Source organism: Strigops habroptila, chromosome Z (assembly GCF_004027225.2).
Source record: "Strigops habroptila isolate Jane chromosome Z, bStrHab1.2.pri, whole genome shotgun sequence".
Taxonomy (NCBI): domain Eukaryota; kingdom Metazoa; phylum Chordata; class Aves; order Psittaciformes; family Psittacidae; genus Strigops; species Strigops habroptila.
This window is the reverse complement of record NC_044302.2, coordinates 93797511-93817477: the sequence shown is the minus strand read 5'-3', so window position 1 is coordinate 93817477 and position 19967 is coordinate 93797511. Positions and strand designations below refer to the sequence as shown.

The following is a 19967-nucleotide window of genomic DNA, read 5'->3' as shown; positions in this document are numbered from 1 at the left end:
ATTAGTATAACATATCTCAACATTGATCAGCTTTACCAGAAGGCAAGCATGGAGGTGGAGAGAGAAGTTAGAGCAGGGTTTTTGGCTCTTGCCTACTATGATGAGGCTTTAGCCTTTGTAGTTGGCAAGACAATTTTTGGGAAGAATCAAATACATGATCTGTTGGAGCTTCTCTGAAGTTCTAATGATCTGTAAACATCGTGGATGTTTTAGATTGATTGATTGGGTTTTGCTGTGATTGTATTTTTTGTGTGGCTGGAAGCCCATGAGACCTTGCAGCAGTGAGTGTGAGATGGTGGCCTTCTGGTACAACACAAACAGGGAGACTATTTGTGTGTGCAAGTCAGGTTAAACAATAGGCGTAGGCCACTGCAGTAAGGAATCCCAAGTCCTTGTATGCCTTTCAAAGTACCAAATTTTGTACCAAATACTTTTGAAATATTTTGAAGTATTTGGCTCGAAAGAAGGACGTGAGACCTTCACCATGATATGGCAGTAAAGGGCATGTTCCCAGTACTGTTGCTGGAGCAAGACTGGAATATCATGCCCTACCTTGCACCATGTGGGCTCTTTGGTACCTCTAATCCCATACAACTCTCTGTATCTGACATTTAAGCATTTATTCAGACAAAAATAAGCACTTGGAGCCACAGTGTTGCTCTACTTTTCATCAGTAATGATAGCTTCACTTCTTGACTCTTCACTACTAACCTACTAAGGAGATATTTTTATGATTGATTAACTGGGAGTGGGATGATGACAGAAAAGTGGTTTGCTGTGTGTCTCAATTTTAAACAGATCCTCTCTGAAGCAATGCTCTTACTGAGGATTTGCCTTTTGTTTACAGGCTGTGCCTTCCTAACGTACTGCGAAAGGGAATCTGCTCTAAAGGCCCAGAGTGCCCTGCATGAACAGAAGACTCTGCCGGGGGTGAGTCCAGACTGATAACTTTTTTTTTTTTTTTAATAAATAAGATGGGTTACATATGGAGTTCTCCTCTTCGGTTTGAAAGCATACTGTCTTCAATTGCTTGGATGATTCATTATTTTCGTTGTGCTAATAAAATCAAGATACCACCAAATCACCCAAATAGTTTCCATGCACAAAACAAAAAGCTTTTTGTTCTTATCAGGAGTAAGGAAAACAGTAATTACCTGGTTATGGGCTGGATTCAGCCTTACTCAGCTGAGGAATGCCTTTTTTAGGATTCTGACTGCTAAAACGAAATATTAGAAGTGCTCACCAACTGCTACCTCTGACTATTTTTCTTCTCTGAAGTAAGGCGTGGCAGCAAGAAAGCAAGAAACAATCTCTAACATTATTGAGTTATCACAGAATGAAAACATATTCCTGATGACAAAGTGGTTTGACTCAGTTACTTTAGTATTCAAGCAGCTGTAGCAGATTGGAAAGGCGGTGAGACAAGGAGAAAAGAGAGAGAGGAGAGACGAACACAAGATAATGAGGAAAATTATTCACATGAGCAAGATCTAAGGTTCAGACAACACAAGCAGAACTAAAAATAGAATCAGTATTTTGTGGGGAGGACCTGCCGTGCTGTGATGGGTTTCCAGTTTAGCAGTAACCTGGAGGAGGGAACATAGAGACTATTTAAATTCAACCAGGGTACATGGGTTGGAAACAGCTGAGTGCAGTAATCCTGTGGCTAGAACAGGGTTCCACAGTAACGCAGAAGTTAGCGATCAAGAACCAAATAATCAACACGATCCTGAGGGTTCCATGCTGCATCTAAACTGGGAGGAAATTGTTCCACAAGTCTGCCTTTATTTGTTGGTTTTAATTGACTAAGTTCTGTGTTCACATAACCTACCTTTCCACTAAATATAAGACACATCAGTAGCTCTGTGTTGCTGAAGAAAGTGTTGATTCTGCTCTGCTTGTTTCCATCATCTTGGATCTATTTACCTATCTCTATGCCACCTTGCCAGTATGGAGATGCCCACGCACTTGCTCATCTACATCTATCTCTGGTTTAAAGGCCATACCTTATGTAAATATCTACATACTTCATTCCCTAAAAATACATTTCTGTCAGCTGACAACTCCCTCTGAATCATTTTTTTCTAGAAACTCGTTAACCGCAGACTGAAAGTGATTTGGTTCTTGTTCAGGTTTAGGGTTTTTTTTTTTTTTGCTTTCTTCTCCCTCCCGCCAACAGGGGATGTTTTCTTTTTACTTCTCTATCTTCTGAATGATAGGACTGAATGTACATGAATTAAAAATATTTTGAGTAAGGATGTTTCAGATAACATTTTACCTGAAATTTTCTGAAATCTGCTTCAAATTAAATATGTACTTGTCAAAACTAGGTATATGCTTGTGATGAACAGTGCATTCTGTATTCAAGAGATACTAACAGGAATTCCAATTGTTTTCACGAAGACTACTTACTATCCTCATTAGGAGCCAGACCACTCACTTTCATATGGAGCTCATATCTTCTGTTTGAGGTTAAAATCTCATCCTGAAGTTGTACGATGGGAATATATTCAAGAAGACAGGGGGCCAATGAGACTGAGGACTCAGAGTTGGGAAGGGAGGGCAAATTATGATTTAGGATTTCTTTTCATTTTTTTAATAACTTTTCTATATGTCCACAGTTCTGAATCTTAGTCTGCATTTTCAAATACCCGAACTCTTGAAGTCAAAACTGGTGTCTTGGACCATGGCTAAATCCAACCAGCTTTTCCATTAGGATCAAGATTTCCTTCAGAGGTTATACTGACTGATTCTAGACTACAGGCAAAAGTTTTCTTCCTTGGCTTATGTAATTTCCATCACATATAGCTCATAATGACCATGATAACTTCAAAAGGCTTTTTTGTTTTGTTTTACACTTTGAGGTAACACATCAAGAACTGATTGAAATGGGAATGGTGAATCCTCTGTCTAAAATAGCAACCAGGATTTTTAGTGTTCCAAGCACCAACTTCTTCCATCCTTTTTATTTCCAGTCCTGTTTGTCTCAGGATAAAGGTTTACTTTCCACCAGCAATCCAGCTCTGCATAGAGCTTTCTGCCAAGTTTCTGAACTCATCTTCTGAATGATGTCACTGTAGTTTATTTAAGGAAACCAGCCTTGTCTCTTGATAAACTATTATGCCTGCATACTGTTTTATGGTTTCTATGTGAGTAGCAGAGAATTATTTATGACTTAACTGACTCTTCTTGATAACATGCACCAACAATATCAAGCATAGTTCATCACCATAAAATAAAAAGGACTCATAAGGTCAGGGGTCTAAGTCCTCATTCGCATGAGTTCACAAATGACACATATATAACACCTTCTCTTGACCCTGTACTGACTGTGACACAAACAGCGCTACTGAGGAGATATCAAAAATAATTAACAAGCCTGGTATAAGAAAAAAGAAAATAGTACTACAGTGAGCTATTGAATCAAGACACTTCTTTCCCATCCCCCAATAACTGTGTATTTGCCTGCTCTTGCAATATTGCTGTTTGTGTTCTTTGTATTATAAAACACAGAATTGAATCATTTTTAATAATATGCACATGAATGCTAATGTATGGAAATGGTGAGGCACGAGGAGCTTGTGTCCAGATTCAGACGCCTTGCCTCTTAGGTATCTATCACTTTGTTTTCAGTGGAGTGGCTACATGCACATATTTTACAGTAATTACTTTCTGGATGTGCTTTGTAAGATGACAGAAATATGTTTCACATATTTCTATGTTATATGTGGGACATAAAGTCATCTTGTGGAATAATCAAAAGACTTCCAAGCAGGTATGTGTTGATTAATAAAGTCTTTACAGCACTTTGGTTCTGGGCGGGAAGGAATCATGATAGATGTTTTGAAGCAACTAGAATGGAATGTAAAACATAAAATTATTAGTCAAATCCTCTTAATCTAAATGAATTAGGCTGTTTTTGACAGTTTGAAATTGTCTTGCCTAAAACAGAATGCTGACGTAGCAGGGTGTGTATGTATGTGTAAAGAGCACTTTGCGAGTGTCAGACAATTCAAATTCTAGCGTTTACTTGTGATTGTTTATCTTACATATAATAGAATAGCTGGATGATGAAGTATATTAGTTCTTTAATAATTTATAGAAATGCTTTGATGTTGCAGTAATTACATTAAAGGTCACATATCAAAGGTAATTTGGTTGAGCAGCTGTGATGGTTTCTCAGAAGCAATCAATATTGCTGTCCGTGGTGGTGATTTCACCAAGGGGACTGCCAGATTAAAGGAGGCTTATTACCAGACAGACAGACACGGGGGAAATCAAGAACAGATTGGAGAGATGCACTATTCTCGTTCTCCAACTATAATTAACACTGTTCACCATAATCTGCACTAATCCTTTATAGTGGGAAACCATCACTACTTTATTTTTTTATATATATATATATTTTTTTTTCCCCCTCTGTATCTCCAACATTACAAAAAGCAAATTAGGAAAGAAAGTGGAATTTGGGGGAGTAGGAGAGAGAAAGCAGAAAAAGTAAAAGTTGATTCACTCTTGGGATTTCTGATGCTGATATATGTCTCAGTGATAAAATGCAGTACAAAAACGCAGCCCATGGTCTTGGGGAAAGCACAGGGAGGGCGGGCAAAGTGATCTAGACAATGACAGTGCAGGGGATGTGAGAATTATCTGCCTGCAGATTTAGTATAATATTATCTATTTACCCCACAAAGCTGCACAGGAAATGAAATCAGAGAAATAAAATTATGTTTTAAGTGTAGTCATTTTGATTACAAATTAGAGTGAAGCCAACTTTTTCTCCCTTTTCTTTTTCCTTTCTGAAGCAAATGGCAGAGGATAATGCTGAGAAATGTAATTACGCTATCAAGATCTACTTTTATTTATAGCACAAATAAACTGAGCTCATGTATGATAAGCACAGCAACATTTCTTTCCTCTAGTTCTTTGTGGCTCTCTCAGGCAATGGGAGTGAATAGTCCATGTGTACTTGGTGGAGGCACTGCCTCTTTGCATAATGTTAAAACCTCCCGGTAAGACTTGCAAAGAATAACTATGAAATTAAGCAGCTAAGAAACTGTTAACCTCAGCAATCTGTGGGGCTTACTCAGGCTGAGAAATAGACTGCATTTTTTTCCTGTATCTATTTCTCTTGAAATGGAGAGTGGTACTACTGGTATGCTAAATTTCCCAGCCTGTAACATAATTAGTTTTCTTCCTAACTGTTCTGAGATCTTTTGTCTCTTCTGCCATGTAGAAAAAAATGCATTCTACTTTATTCATCATATGCAAAAATATGCTTCTTTAACATTAGAAGATAGGTGAGCTCATAAAACTCATATTAAAACCAGTTTTAAACAAACAAAAAAGTCTCTCTAATGAAGCTAAAATTGTGTTTAGCTAAAAAAAAAAAAAAAAAAAAGAGGTATTCAATGTCATCTGGCTCAAATTCTTTTGTATTTTTGAGAAAAGACACCTGAGCATAGAGGGCTAGGGGGTAGATAAAGTGCCTTGCAAAATCTAGCCCCTCTTGAATCCTTTCAATAAAGCTTAGATGAGATGCATTATGTGGACTTCAGAAGTCCTGATACATAGCATGGCTTTCTCTGTTCAAGCAGATATTGCTGTAATTTACAGTCTTATTGGGTTTTTTTAATATTTCAAAGCTTTTTCAAAAAGCTTGTTAGAAAACCATTAAACCACACAACACCCTGCATACTATGTTATTCCAAAAATGGTATTATATTCCACACCTTCCCATTTCAAAAGTATTCTCTACCAATGTAAATTGCAATTTGGTCAGCACTGGCAGGCTGGATGGGTTCCATTGATTAAAGTAGCCTGCTGAACACACAGCCTGCTCACCATGCCCTTTAGATTTTGAAAGAAAACACATTTAATTGTTCTCTTGGGAGAAACATGTCTGTTTTCTGAAGTTAAAAATGAAGATGAAAAGCAACAAAACCGGATTTGAGGTGAGAGACTTGCAAAAACCAGTCGTGTAGAAAATCTCCAGTGCTTTAGAATCTTTGGGTGTCAATGTCATGGTTAAAAGATTTTTAGTTTTTTTTTTCACCCATTGTTTCCTCCTCCTGACTGACCAGCCAGCAAAAGGACTTTTGGATCTTGCTTTGTGGAAAGGAGGAGACAAAAGGGGGAGAGGGAACTATACGCACTTTCCATTTTTTAAAATCTGTTGTAGTTTCACAGTGCTGCTCAGTTCACCAGAGGAGATGAAACACCTGGGTCCTATCTGCTTGGTAAACATTAAAGTTCCATTTCAGTAGTTAAAGATTGGTTTCTGTATCCCTATACAGCAGCCTCTAAAATACAAAGTAAAATCTCTCTCTCTGTCACCCAGTCCAAAGGGCTTTAGAGGAAAAGGAAACTGTACAAGCATTCTGAAAGCACCAGTGTGTTGGATGCATGCTGTTACATCAGCTGAGGCTGGTGTATTCATCACACTGTGGTGGCTAACCAGGCTTAGCCTGACATGTAAAATGGGAACAAGGCTTCTCAGTTGTGTTTGAGATTTGGTGGTAATTGAAAAATAGTGAGCAAAAAAAAAATTATAAAAGTAGCATTGTCTTGTATTTCTAATTTGACACCTTTTGGCTGTCAAAGGATGGTTTCCAAGATATTCAACAAAAGCTTTTGCTGGACCTTCATTTGCTTTATTTGTTATTCAATGACAACTTTTCTGTCTGACGTCTCTGCCATAGGAGGATCAATCTAATTTTATGTACAACTGTAAAGATGAATGATAAGTAGAAAGGATTCAGGCAAGTACAAGCTGAATAAATTATAAAGGGCAAATGATGACAGGACTGGGAGTCCCAGGAGACAGTGATATGATAACAGAAACTAAAGACGAATTTATGATGGATGTAGTTAGCATGTACTGAGGCTGTTAATTCTTCAGGGTAGTTTTACAACTTCTTGTGATTGGAGCAATCAAAGTATTTCATTTTAAAGAGATGCTGTATATTTTCACTTGTCTGTTCCGCATATTTGTATGTATGGCCTCATTTATATGCATAGCAGTAAACTCCCATAGGCTAGTCAAGCTTACCTCCCATCAAAGGGCCCCTATTCTCCAAACCATAATGCCACTGTTTATGCATAAATAAATAGATAATGTGTAACAATTTGAGGGCAAAGCTGGATCTCAGAAAAAAAAAAAGTTTCTATTTTCATAGAACACAGCAATCAAATCTTTTCAGATCCTGCAAGTAGCTGAGCACCTTCAGCTACCTTCAAAGCCAAGCCTAGGGACTAAGTTAGCTCACAGATCCCTGATGAAAAATTATATATAACAAGTTTCAGGTAGGTCAAATTTTGGGCTTAAGCTACTTTAAGAGCAGCTGATGCAGCATCATAAAGTTAGAAACAAATCTGATCTTGGAGCAGTTCTTGATTGCATTTCATTCATGCTCTTATTTCTATCTCTTGTTCCTTATTATTAAGGATATTTGCATGAAAATGATCTTTTTTCCTTCCTCTGAAGGGTTGTCTCTTGTCTGTGAGTAATGCTTACTCTGGCCTACATTTGTGGGTTTGATTCTGACTTCATTTACACAAGTGTAAATCAGCAGTGATCTGATTGAGGTCGAGGGATTTATATGGCGAAGGAAAGAGCAGACTCAGCTATATTTGTCACTGCTGAAATGATGTCATCGTGAACAGTACCATAGCTCTAAATGAGGAAACGTATTTCTACCAAGAATTTTTGCATTCGCATATCTGATCTCATAAAACGCTGAGCATCCTTGACGCCTGCTGGGCCATTCAGTAACTCCCACTGGGTTTTTACTAGAGAGAGGTCCCAGCTCCAAACTGTAGCAATTAAAGATGGTTGGTGTCTTGGTGTTTCAACTGTGTTAGCCGTTAGGTTCTAACAAATCCTAAACAGTGGGCTTTCCAGTTGCATCACCCTACTGATTCAAGTGATAGGATACACTCAGAAATAATTTGCAAGCAGCAATCCTTCACTTCTCATCCCTTGTTTTCAGACACAGAGACATAGAGGAAGAGATGAATAGCCACCCTTTAACAGGCAATTTGCTTTTCATCTGTTCAGTACTACGGGTGACATTACCTAGTGCGGGGCTCCTTGTTCATAGACTAACCTTTCCTTACACACCAACTTTCCGTATTTCCATTATGTAGTTATGGAGAAGCATGTGCTGATTCTAATCTGTAATGCAATGTAAGCTTTCAATAGAGCACTTAGATGAAGATGCTGTATAATTATATGATTTGGACTTCCATCTGTGGCAATATGCCAACCTATACCATAGGTTTACAAATGGCAATATACTACTCATAGCTTACATTGGTGTAAGCTGCCATTTCCCTGTGTTTCTTTGTACAATATAGACGTCTACTAAAAAAAAAAAGGCTGTGTATCCTCTATTAAATAGTCTGAAGGCATGATCCGTGCATTAAACTTAAAACTGTGATTGAAGTTAAGAATATCTTCTAAACAACTAGCTGAGCTGGAATGCTTTTGGGAGTGGCAAAAACTGTCCCATTTCTACACTTTTGAATAACTTTTGATATGACCTGACATGATGTAATCCATTTAGATTCTGCACTTTGCTTCTGCTGCACTTTTATTTTGGCAGGGGGAGAGTGGTGGGGAATGACTGACCATGAGATTGCAGTACCAGTTGAGGGAAGTAGGTATCCGAAGTGACTTTGCTCTGTTGAGTAGCTGCAGTGAGAAACTTACAGTGGCACTGCATGTATGAGTTGCTGCAGTTGGCCAGTTCCCAGCAGTGTCAAATCTCTCTGATTAGTTTCTGTAAGTACAAGGACAAAATTAAGCCTAACCTATTTTTCAAAGAAGAAATGTGCATTTCCTATTTTTCTCTTTAATGGGAACTTCTTCTATCTTGTTTCCCACACTTTTTCTCCCCACTCCTTCCCATCACATCACCCTTTAAAAAAACCAACAAAACTTATCTTTTTAAAATGCAATTCTTCTTAAAAAAATGTGCTTTTAAAGTTCTTTGAGTTCTGAACCGTATTTTGACCTTGATATGCATACATTTTCAACATCAAATGAATCCTAGAATGAAGTTATTTCCTTCCTTTCCCCTTATCTATGGTAAACTACAGTCCTCAAAGTTTCTGCTTCCTTCTAGTACATATTTTCTTTAGAATGTTGCAAAAATTGACTGTTCTGATCACTGGTTTTGTAGGTAAGTTTTGGCAGAGCAAGTCTTGTCCAGCTATAACTAATCTGTTCCAAGCTCAGGTTTCTCTTTCAAACAGATGGAGTGAATTTATTTTTCTCTTGTTCTGTGAATGGATCAGTCATTTCTGTGCTACTATAGTGACTTTGCATGGTAAATATGTAACTTATAAGACATGCTGGCAGCAGTTTCTGATTTCATTTACAGCTTTGATCAGTGGAATAGTATTTTGTTTCCAGGGTGGTAAAACTGGAATCAGATTGTTCTGGGTCTTTTTATTTGTGGCTGGTTTACTGTCAAGATCTTCCTTGGTAAACATCTGAGACACTGCTTCTGTCTTTTGCATTACTTTCTGGTGTCCTTTCTCAATAAAGTCACACTAGTACCTCATGTCTGGCCAAATAGCATTTTCTCCTTCTTTTCTCCTCTGTTCCATCTCATTCTGCATGTCTGTCCTTGCCATCTCTTATCTCCTTTGTAGATTTGCTGGAAACATTAGGCTGTATTCACATAATGCCTGCCTGGTGAAAGGAGTTGAGATTACAGCTGCAAAGGAAGAACACAGTGCTTCCCAACTACTTCTGCCTAGGAGATTACGTTTTCTAGACAAACAGAGAGATCCTTTTCACATTCTTTGACACTGCACATACATAGACAGCAGAGTTGGCTTGTTGTAAATCTGATGTTTCTTGAAATTATGAGGTTTGGTGCATGTGAGCTTTTCAGCGTATATTCATATTGCCCAAGAGAAACAAGGCAGCCAGGAGAGGGTTGTTCATGTGGTGTTCTCTTGCCTGTTCCTCCTTAGAGCAACTGGGGAACGACTAGGGATTGATTTCTGTGCCCATGCTTATCCTGTGCAGGAGAAGGGAGGTGGGGTGCATGCAGAGGGGTGAACATTGCAGGCTATCTGTTTTGGTGGTAGTAGCCTGCTGCTCCCAGCTTATTATTTTTTCTACTGCTGCACCTTCATATCACTTGATATTACATACATTTTCACCTGGGAAGGGAGAGGTTAAGACACTCCTGGAGTGGCTACGCACAACATGTTACTAGCATCCAACAAGCAGACTGCTGCTGAGGAGATCCTAAGAAAATGCATACATTTGTGGGCTCTGTATGTTCTTTGGAAACTCGGCTCTACAAATGTGGATACATTACAAAGAGTAAAAAAAAAGATGTGACTCCCTTCAAAGACAGTGTCTTGTGTCCCAGCGGAGGTCCAAAATTTATCTATATTGCTATGTATTTCTCTTTCATTTTTATTCTATTAAGCCTTAAACCTTTTCCATCAGCACTCTGAACCCAAGCTGCCATAGCACAGTGGTAATACCTCTAAAGTGAGCCTGTCCAAACTAATTTCATTGTCCTTGTTGAGTGAAGTACAACAATTAAGCAGACAGCACAAATGGGTCCAGATAAATTGGGTATTTACAATTGTTTCAGTTTGGATAATCTAATGTGATGCTCATTGTGCAGCTAAGAAATATGCTTTCCAGTGGAGGGGGAGCTCTCATTCTGTATTCTTTTCTGCTGGGTGTAAATTCAGAGTAACTCCATGGACTCTTGCAGAGTTTAAGCTTCTTTACATCAGCGCAGCTCAAATGAGAATCTTATCCTCTTTCTTTAGATGTCCTGTAAAAGCTGCCTCCCTTCAGCTGTGCTTGCACTTTAGAGACACAGCCAGGGGAGCTGGAAGGTCATTTTTTCCCTTTTTTTTTTTTTTTCCCTGGGCCATGGTTGTGTTGCTGAACTCATTCACTTTGGGGAATCCAGCTTTTTTTGAGCGCCTCTTTGCTTTCCAGCACTGAAACTCTGGCTGACAAATTGAGTTACTCTCCAGATCTGGCATTGCTGCTGGCATAATGGATAGCATTGCAATCAGATCCCCTCATTACCAATGCCTTTTTTTCGTGGTATTAGCACCTTAGGGACTTATTCTGGCACCAAGAATTTTCAGCTGGAATTTTCACCAATTCCAGCTGAAAATTCATAGCAATCCCAGTTGAAAGGCAGTAGATTTATATCAGCAGATCTATGCTAAAAGGCAGATTGCTGTTACTTTCTGCTTCATTTCTTTGCTTCTCCTCCCCTCCTCCTAGTCCTTCCCCCTGCTCAAGCAACACACTGTTGCTGGGCAATCTTCACCAACTTAATCACATTTGGGGCCAGTGTTTTTCCTGCAGACCCTGGAGTGTGCAGTGCTTATGCCTTGGTTATTAGTTTACCCAATAAATGAAGCCTATTAGAAGAGGATAATCAGGGCTTGGAGAAGGCCACCTCACTCGTTATCTGACAAGGTTATGGTAAGCCTCTGTAGTTATTAATCATACTTTCCATGCAGATAGCTGAAGATTAAGAGTTACATTTATCCTCTTTGCTCCTCATTCTTTTGCTCTGATATGCAAAATTATCTTTATAATCATTGTTATGGTTATTCATAACCCTTCCAGTCAGCCAGGACTAGTCCTGGGATGTTGCTTTAAGTCTTGCACCTATCCGTGGTGGCCTGGTGATACAGATCAGAGCCACTGGAGGTCTCTCCATTTATACCTTGGAAAACATCCTTGAGAGTCCTAGAAAGTCTCTGCTAGCTGTTATTGAATTGCAGTATCTTGTCCAGAGGCCAAGAGAGTTCTGAACAGAAGCCGACACTGTTGTAAGAGCCAAGTTTAACAGCAACCCTCTTGATTTCATTTGCTTCACCTTTTAATACCAGCTCTAACCTTGAACTTAGACTAAGATGACATTCTACCCTGTAGTTTTTTGAAATCTAGCCTAATGTCCTTTTAATCAAAGTGAATGAACCTTTTTTCCTCACCTCATTTTTAAAGCACTTAAATCAACTGAGATAAAATCAGATCTGCAGCAGGTGGACTCAACACTGCTGAAAAAAAAAAAAAAAGGGAAGAAAAAGTTTAAAAATGGAATCATTTACGCCATCAGAGAAAATTATCTTTTTAATTTTGTTTCTCTAGAAATATTTCTCTTTTCTGTCATTCTCTTTCTGCTAGGCTGTGCACATGCATACATGCACAAAACAGCTCCCCAGAAAACCTTCATCAAAACTCTGGTAATTGGGGAAGACAGTTGGAGTCTTTTCTCTCCATAAAGACTGTAGGTATGGAACATTTTCTTCAATATAGTTACAGTTAAAGCAACAGTTAGCAACCAGCTTTATTCAGTATAGAGTGGCTGCACAATCATCTAGTTGCAGATCAAATCAATGTGTAGCTACTTCCATTTGCTTGCATACCCATTCCTTTTCTTTGTGTCCACTATCAGCTTTTGTAGAAGCTGTGCTCCAACTTTCTTTTTGTTCCACGTAAATAAACCTTCTTTTCTGTATGTGGGGTTAGCATCTGAAGCAGGGGCCAGATGAGTGATAGACATAAATCCTAAAACGCTAGGTCCATACTATCTATCATGTAAACTAAAATCACTATTTCATCCACTTCCTAAAACCTGGATTCACTCTTCTGAACCTGGAGCAGGAGCTACCATAGACATCAATTTGTCTGTTATAAAATTACTTTTAAACCTGTAAGGAAAGGCACATTTCCAGAATGAACAGTCCATTTCTCTTTTGACTGAAGAAAAAAAATCACCTAACCCTGATTGCTCCTTAAGAAATCTTAAGAGTGAGTCTGCTTCTCTCACACTTGCAATTATAACACTTACATGCAACACTTAAGCTTCCCAAATGCTGTGTTTAGACACTAATTCTGCACACCTAGACAAAAACGGCATTGTTGTCTTGACTCAGAGGTCTACTAGTCTCTGCCATCTCATGATCTGATTCCTCCTTTTATTTTTTTTATCTTTTTTTCTCCCACTTTGTCCTATCCTAGACAGCACACTTACTTGACGATGCATGAGACTCTTGCTAGAGCCTTATATTTGATTTATTTTTTTCTTTTTAACAAAAGTATTTTTTCTAGAAAATGTCAATTCAAGACCTTTCCATTTGAGGGATCCTGGTGGGTTTGGCCATGCATTTATTTCAGACCGAGTTTTTGGATCTGTTAGAAAATTCTTTTTCAAACAAAAAGGCCAGAAAAGCAGAAATCAACCCAAACGGGCAGGCATGACATTTGCTTGACATACGAAGCTTTCCTGATACAAATCCCTGCCTTACCTAGTTCAAACTAAGAAGTGAACACACATTGGCTTTCCTCTGTCCACCTGAATTAAGTTTCCTACTCATAGCCTGATTCTTGGCTATGTGAAGACAAGACCTTTTTCTTCTCCCCTCTGTTTTTATAGAAACTACCAAGCAATTTGCCTGAAATACTAAGGGGGTTTTTTGAGTGGATGAGATTTTTGCATACATCTTCAAGGCAAAATATCAGACCTCATTGATTTGAAGAAGATATAGGGTTTCAACATGCTGTAACAAGAGCTAAACAGGCATACAGACTGGGAGTTTACTGTAGCTGATTTCAGATTTCATTAAGAGATTGGCAGCTCCTCAGTCGTCTATCTCAAAACTGGTCTTCCAAAAGATAAACTCTTTTGTCTTCCTTTAGGTGGGAAAGTGAGGCTATGAGAAAGTGTAGAGAAGTGTGGGTTTGAGGGCTGAAACAGAACCCAGAAATCTAGACTCTACTTGCCTATGAATGCACTTTTGCCTTGATATCCTACCTCCAAAATGGAGCTAATTAACCTTCCCCCACTATTACATCTTTGATTAGTAGACATTTAGAGTTCTCTGTAGTAGGATTTTTCCTTTGATATGCGTGTATGTTTCCGTACAGTGTTTAGCAGTGACAGCTCCTGTTTTTGACTACAGTGTCCTAGACATTCCTGTGATGCTGACAAAGCGTGATAACTGTTGGGAGGAAAAAGCTTTCTTCCAATATAAGGTGATGGCTGAGGATGATGCTTGCCTTTCAGAAAAGGTCTGTCTCTTTCCTCTTTCTCATGACTGACCTGAAAATAAATACAGGCAGAATGACATTCTTACTATTGTGGGGTTGGTTTTTTTTTCTTTTTTCTTTTTAAGAAAGGAAAATTTCTATTGGGCTCATGCAGTACTTGTACATACTGTACTTGACATCTGTAATAAATTTTGGGTCAGATACACTTTTCAATATAAAGAGGCATCCTACAAACAGACCCATGCTTGTATTAGGGTCATGTCAAGAATAATAGAGACTATTGTCACTGTACTGAACTTCTGCAATGTATTAAGCATTTCTCACTTCTCCCTGCTTCTCTGTAAGACATAATACAATGTGCCTATCACGTTCCACCACACCTCACGTAAGCGCACAGAAAGAGAAGATGATTAGCACGGAACAAAGCTCCTCAAAGTTACTTCCAGCATCAATGAGCACAGGGAAAACATGGAACACTCTTTTTGTCTTGCTTGATTGTATGAGTCCTTTTCTTCTAACTGGGTGAGGATTGCAGGAAGGAAGGAAGTAGTGCTCTTGTCAAGGGGAAATTTAAGGGGGGGTTCTATTACTTCATGGGGAGATTGCGTGATGAGTTTTTTGTGAATGAACAATGTCCTGGGTAGAGATGAGGGAATGACACGTTGGCATATACAAGAGATGGTCCTAGGTTGTTGGGAAGACAACCAGTGCTGTCTGCTGAAGGTCTCCCACACTGCTCATAAGTGCACAAACTTTAGGCACTTGCCTGTATGTAGAATAGGTCTACATTGTCTTAGCACTGAGATTCCTGTCACATCTGTGTGATATCCACCTACACCAGAGAATGTTCTGTCATAGACCTGTGGCCACCTCTGACCTGTAGACATATAGGAATTGGTCTTGGCCTCAACTGCCTCATACATCTTCCCTTAGCAATTCTGGATCAGCGCCCATAGCAGCATAGTGGCCCAGGGGTTCTGATGTGCTTACCTTTTTGTATATCAACATCTGTTTCTAGCCCTCAAGAACACTTTCTTCACTGAACCTTAGACAAGCCTCATTCACTTTTAGTGAGACAAGTGGAAATAAGGAAGAGAGACCATTGAATTTCATTTCACTCATGCCTCACAAAAGGCTTTGAAGTCAGGCCATATAGGTAAAGGAATTATTTGCTTCAAATTCCATGGCCAGATCTGCTTCGATATGCTTTCAACAAATCTTTCCTGTTTCTGAACGGTATTTTCTGGGGTGGGTGGTGAAATCAAATTCCTTTCAGAGGTATGACACCTGCTTTCCCCTGTCAAAAGCCCATTTTCACTTGACCAGTGCATTAAGAATTCAAAGTCACCTGCTTAGTGTTGCACACCTGCACTTTTCTTCCTCCTCTTTCTCTCTTCTCCCTTCTTTTTCCAAAGCCTAGTGACATTCTTCGACATATCCCAGGTGTTAGTATAAGATCAAAGTCCTCCCAGGATCAAACAATATGCTGCATGCAATCCTCGTGGTTACAAACAAGGTCTTTCACTGACAGAAACACGTTTCAGTGCTGCATTTTCAGCAGTCTATCAGACTTGATTCAAAGGTAGCTTTTGATTTCACAAGGAAACTCTCTTCTGCCCTTCCCCTTCAATTCTTCAGAAGGAGGGGAAGGGGAGGAAAAAAAGGCTCAGTTTGGCTGAAAGAAAAGGGAGAACAGCTTTCTTGACACTTTGGAGAGAGAGCTAGATTACCCATACTGTACACTTTTTTGTATCAGGTAGAACATAGAGAACTCTAGTAGAGGACAAATGTATTTAATGTAAAAAGCAAGAAAAGGAGGAGTGAGAAACTCACCTGTTTGTTACATCATTCTAATGGTGGTTTTATCTGTGGTCTTCCCTGTAAGATTCTTGTTGTTCAAATAGCCGTTCAATATAAGAGCTTTGTTGTTTGAAGTGATAGGTAGGTGCAGAATATGTCTTGAAAGGTGGATAAATGGCCTTCAATACAGGATACTAATTACTATGGGCAACTATTTCCTATGAGTCTTTTCTTCATACAGCTTCAAGCAAACCTTCAAAGGAGATGCATTGAAAATATAAGTATTAATGTACAGCTTTCTGACTAGCTTGCATCTTTTGTATTCTCTCTCTTGGGTCTCTTCTGAAAAGCTTTCTGAAAATTTAAGTGGCATAGACACTAAAAATTGAATGCAAATAATAATTTTTCAAATCCCATTAGTAGAAGTTCACATTAATTTCCAGTACTCTGAAAACACTATTTGCTGTTCAACTTGAGGTTTTGTTGTATTTTATTTTTCAGAACATTTGACAAAAATATTTCAAAAGTTATTTTCAAAAGACAGTTCTGCTTGGACCTTGGTAAAAAAAAACCCAACATTTTTACTTTTCCACTTCATACAGTCAGGAAAATGCAAAAGTGAGGAGTGTAAACAATAAGTAATATCCCTTTCCACATTAATGCAAGAAAAATATATATTTTTGCTAGGGAGAATAATTGCTGATTAATATTTCTGAACAAATAATCCTCATATCCCATAATTCACATTCTATTATTAAAAAATCAACTAATAAAAAAGCTCTTTTTAATAATTAAGTTCAGGGATCTTACTGTTTACTCATAGTGTTACTGGGTTTGGTACTGTTCTTGTTCATCCTCTTACATAGGGATGGAAAGAAGCACTTACTTTTAAGTGGCATACAGATGAAACATAGTGCTTTCAAGAAGAAAATTAGAAATCCTCCCTTGATGCCCACTTCATCAGAGTCTGTTTATTTGCCAGAAGACTCTTAGTTTCACTTCTAGCTGGTATTTCTTCTCTAATTTTGAGCATCCACTCTTCTTGGGGTACAAGTAGTTGGCACACAGGTCCTCAGAAGATAAGAAAAAAATTGGATGATATCCTCTGAAAAAGTGGTTATCGGGAAGTAAAAGTCATGAATCCATTTAAGTCTGTGATCATTCATTATGGGATCGCACACTTGCTAGCTTGCCCTTATCGCTGCTCTTCTAGAGTGCATGCAGGGTAAATAGCTGTTAATTTCCACGCTACATAAAGTGTATTTTTTTTTTGTCTTTTCTGATGTGAGGAGGTACTTATCCCCACTTTGAAGAGTTGTTTTGTTTATTAGTTCAGATGAGACATTCAGGAGAAAGCTTTCTAATCAGCATATACTTGAAGAAAGAGACCAGCGAGCCTTTCTCTCCCACAGTTAATTCATTCAAATTCTTTCCTCATGTGTCTTGCAAAGTAAACTACACTAGGGTCTAAGTTTCTTTCACAAGAAAATATCCCCACTGATCATTACAGGTAGCTGATGTGGTAAGCCAGACATGCAGCAGCACAGAATAAAAATTGTTAAAATATTTACGAATTTACATTCTTGACTGAAAGTCTGAACTTCACCGAGGCATGACATGCTTACACAAAACAAATGCTAGCGTATATATACGCACTTTAATATGAAGAAATGTGTGTACTACTTAGGAGACATAAAGTGAGTTGATGTAAACTTCAGTAAGTTTATTCAAATTTTAACATATTTTTAAATCCATTCTACAGACGACTAGACACCTCTGGATCATGCCCTCACCTCCTCGCCTGCTCTCAAAGAAACACATTAAACACAAAATCTAGGAAAACAGTTTCATGAGAAATATGAAAGCTGGTATGGTTAAATGGAGTTAAAAATTTACTTTTTTTAAAGGAATGCATGAATAGTTTTTCAGATTCTCTATGAAAATGAGCATTATAGAAACCTCCTTCAAAAGTACACTGGAGCAATTTCATGTAATGAAAACAGCTTCATTTAAATTAAAATACTGGTGTAATTCTGATTAAGATTTAAATTTATGAAAAGAAAAAAAATTAAAAGTTATTTAAAAGGGGGACACTCACTAAACTGGAATACATCAAGAAGTGCTGAAACATCTTCCAGTGGGGAAGGGGAAGACTCTAGGAGGAAGAGATTGGTAAAGTCCTGTTATATTTAAACTCTCTAGATTATGACCAGATTGTGTCAACCAGCTCAGCATAGTCCTTAAAGGGCTAGCACAGGAAGCACTGACAACTTGCCACCACATGCTTATTCATCACCACAGGCAAATCTTTCCACTGGTCAGGTCTAAAACTGCTCTGCACAGCTGAGGTTGCTGAGGCATCTCTTTCACTAGCTGCCAATATTCTTATATAAAAGTAAGTTTAGGATGCTGGGCTGTTTCATAATGCTTGGCACTGGTCCCTGCTGTTCATCCAGGCTTTGGGGTGGTTGAGGGCTAAGATCCCTCTGTTTGGTGTCGTAGTGAGATCAGCCTTGGGTACAGCCCTAATGATGCAAGGAACCACTTCTTTCTGGGGTAGGTGGGGAGCTCCATGAACATGTTGGAGCCTGTAAGATCTACTACAGAAAGCAGATGCATCCAGTAGCATATGGCCTGTGTGTACGTGTAGTATATCTGCTCACTGCTGACTCACTTGTGCCTCCACAACAAGCACTCACTTGTCTACAAGAGGTCGCCTCTCCATGTGGCATCTGTTTGATGTCATTTCAGGGGTTCACGAGATTAAGCAGTTGTGTAGAAGAAGTAGAGGCTTTCTGAAGTTTGGAATTAAAGCACAGTTTTTCTTTTCCAGAGGGAAGACACTGAGGAGGCTTTTCAGGCTTTTCTGTTGCTAATTTCAATATCTTTCTGCAGATTAGTCAATTCTGTGCATAGAACACAACTTAGTACTGAGGGAGGGATGAAGTAGATTGGATTTTCTGGCAATAGGTGGGTAGGTTTTTTCTTAAACATATGTTCAGTATCTGTTTTGTTTTGCTCCCATTGGAACCAGTGAAAAAACTGGTTACTTCTGGATTTCCTGGAAGTAGATCTAAGTCAATGGCATAATAAATCCCTCTGTGTGAGCTTTGAGTCCATTCAAAGTACACATTGGAGGAAGCAGAACAGGGATTGGTGATATTTCTTCAAGTCTTACTAATGATAGCGCTCTTCTATTTCCAAGGAAGCTGTTTTTCTTATGCTGGGAAGCTGGTGAGAGTTGTGCAGTGAGTAGGTGAATTCTCAGAAGCTGGCTTGGTGGTGGCAGACATGCAAGTTAAACTGGAAAATGCAGTCATGTGATTTGACTTTTAGATTAAGATGAAGTGGGTGTGATGTTCTGGGATTGCAGTGTTTTCGTGCGAGCTCACTGATCCCAGCCTTTTTATCCAGATATTACTCTTCCCCCTCTCAAAACCTCTCTCCCTGGGATTCAGCACTTTAACTCTAGACTAGCTGGTTTGGCTGCTAAAGGCCAGAGAGGGCAAAGTAAATTATAGGCATCCTTATAGATACTCAAGTCTGTCCTACAGTTTCCTGGATGTATTGAGCATCAGCATTTTCCCATGGTTCACTGACTCTCTCATACCCTAGAGAGCCCTGATGTGTGATCCTACAGGCTATGGACAGCTGTCCTTTGTTGGGCTTGAGTGGAAAGGGTGAATGACATTACTGCCCATTGGTTTTGCAGTCTCACCTGAATGTTCCCAAACCGGCTTTGTGCATAATTAGTTGGGTGGTTGAAGCTTTTCAAACTGCTGATTTATACAAACCTGGTTGATCTGAGTCTGAAAGCAAGAATACTGCCTCCATGTACCTCACAGAGATGCATAGGTGACTGTGGCATTGCTGCTGTAAGCTGGGTAGGGCTTTGTAGTTTAGATGCTCACCTGTGGGTAGACCGGCTAGATGCTGCTCACCTCAGGTATTGCAGGCACCTGGGTAGGCTTTTGCTATTTTTACATCTACAGAGCAGACATTAATGCTTTGAACTCCTGTTCTCACACTTGATAATCCACCTTGACAGATGACAGCATTTCTTTTGTCAATGCTTGTCTGCATTTCCCAGGTGGCCTTCTGCTGGGAG

General features: G+C 39.0%; 1 protein-coding gene across 21 annotated transcripts in view; it reads left to right on the top strand.

Moving 5' to 3' along the window:
* Positions 1 to 19967, top strand: part of CELF4 (CUGBP Elav-like family member 4) — a 711301-nt gene that overhangs the window by 91869 nt on the left and 599465 nt on the right. For all 21 annotated transcript variants that reach the window (XR_003995165.1, XR_003995164.1, XR_003995166.1 and 18 more), the window contains exon 2: positions 848 to 930. Coding sequence is in view for 18 of the 21 variants with exons in the window: in XM_032919650.1 (XP_032775541.1) it covers positions 848 to 930 (83 nt within the window). In the remaining 3 variants the exon portion in view is untranslated. The remainder of the gene's footprint in view (positions 1 to 847; positions 931 to 19967) is intronic.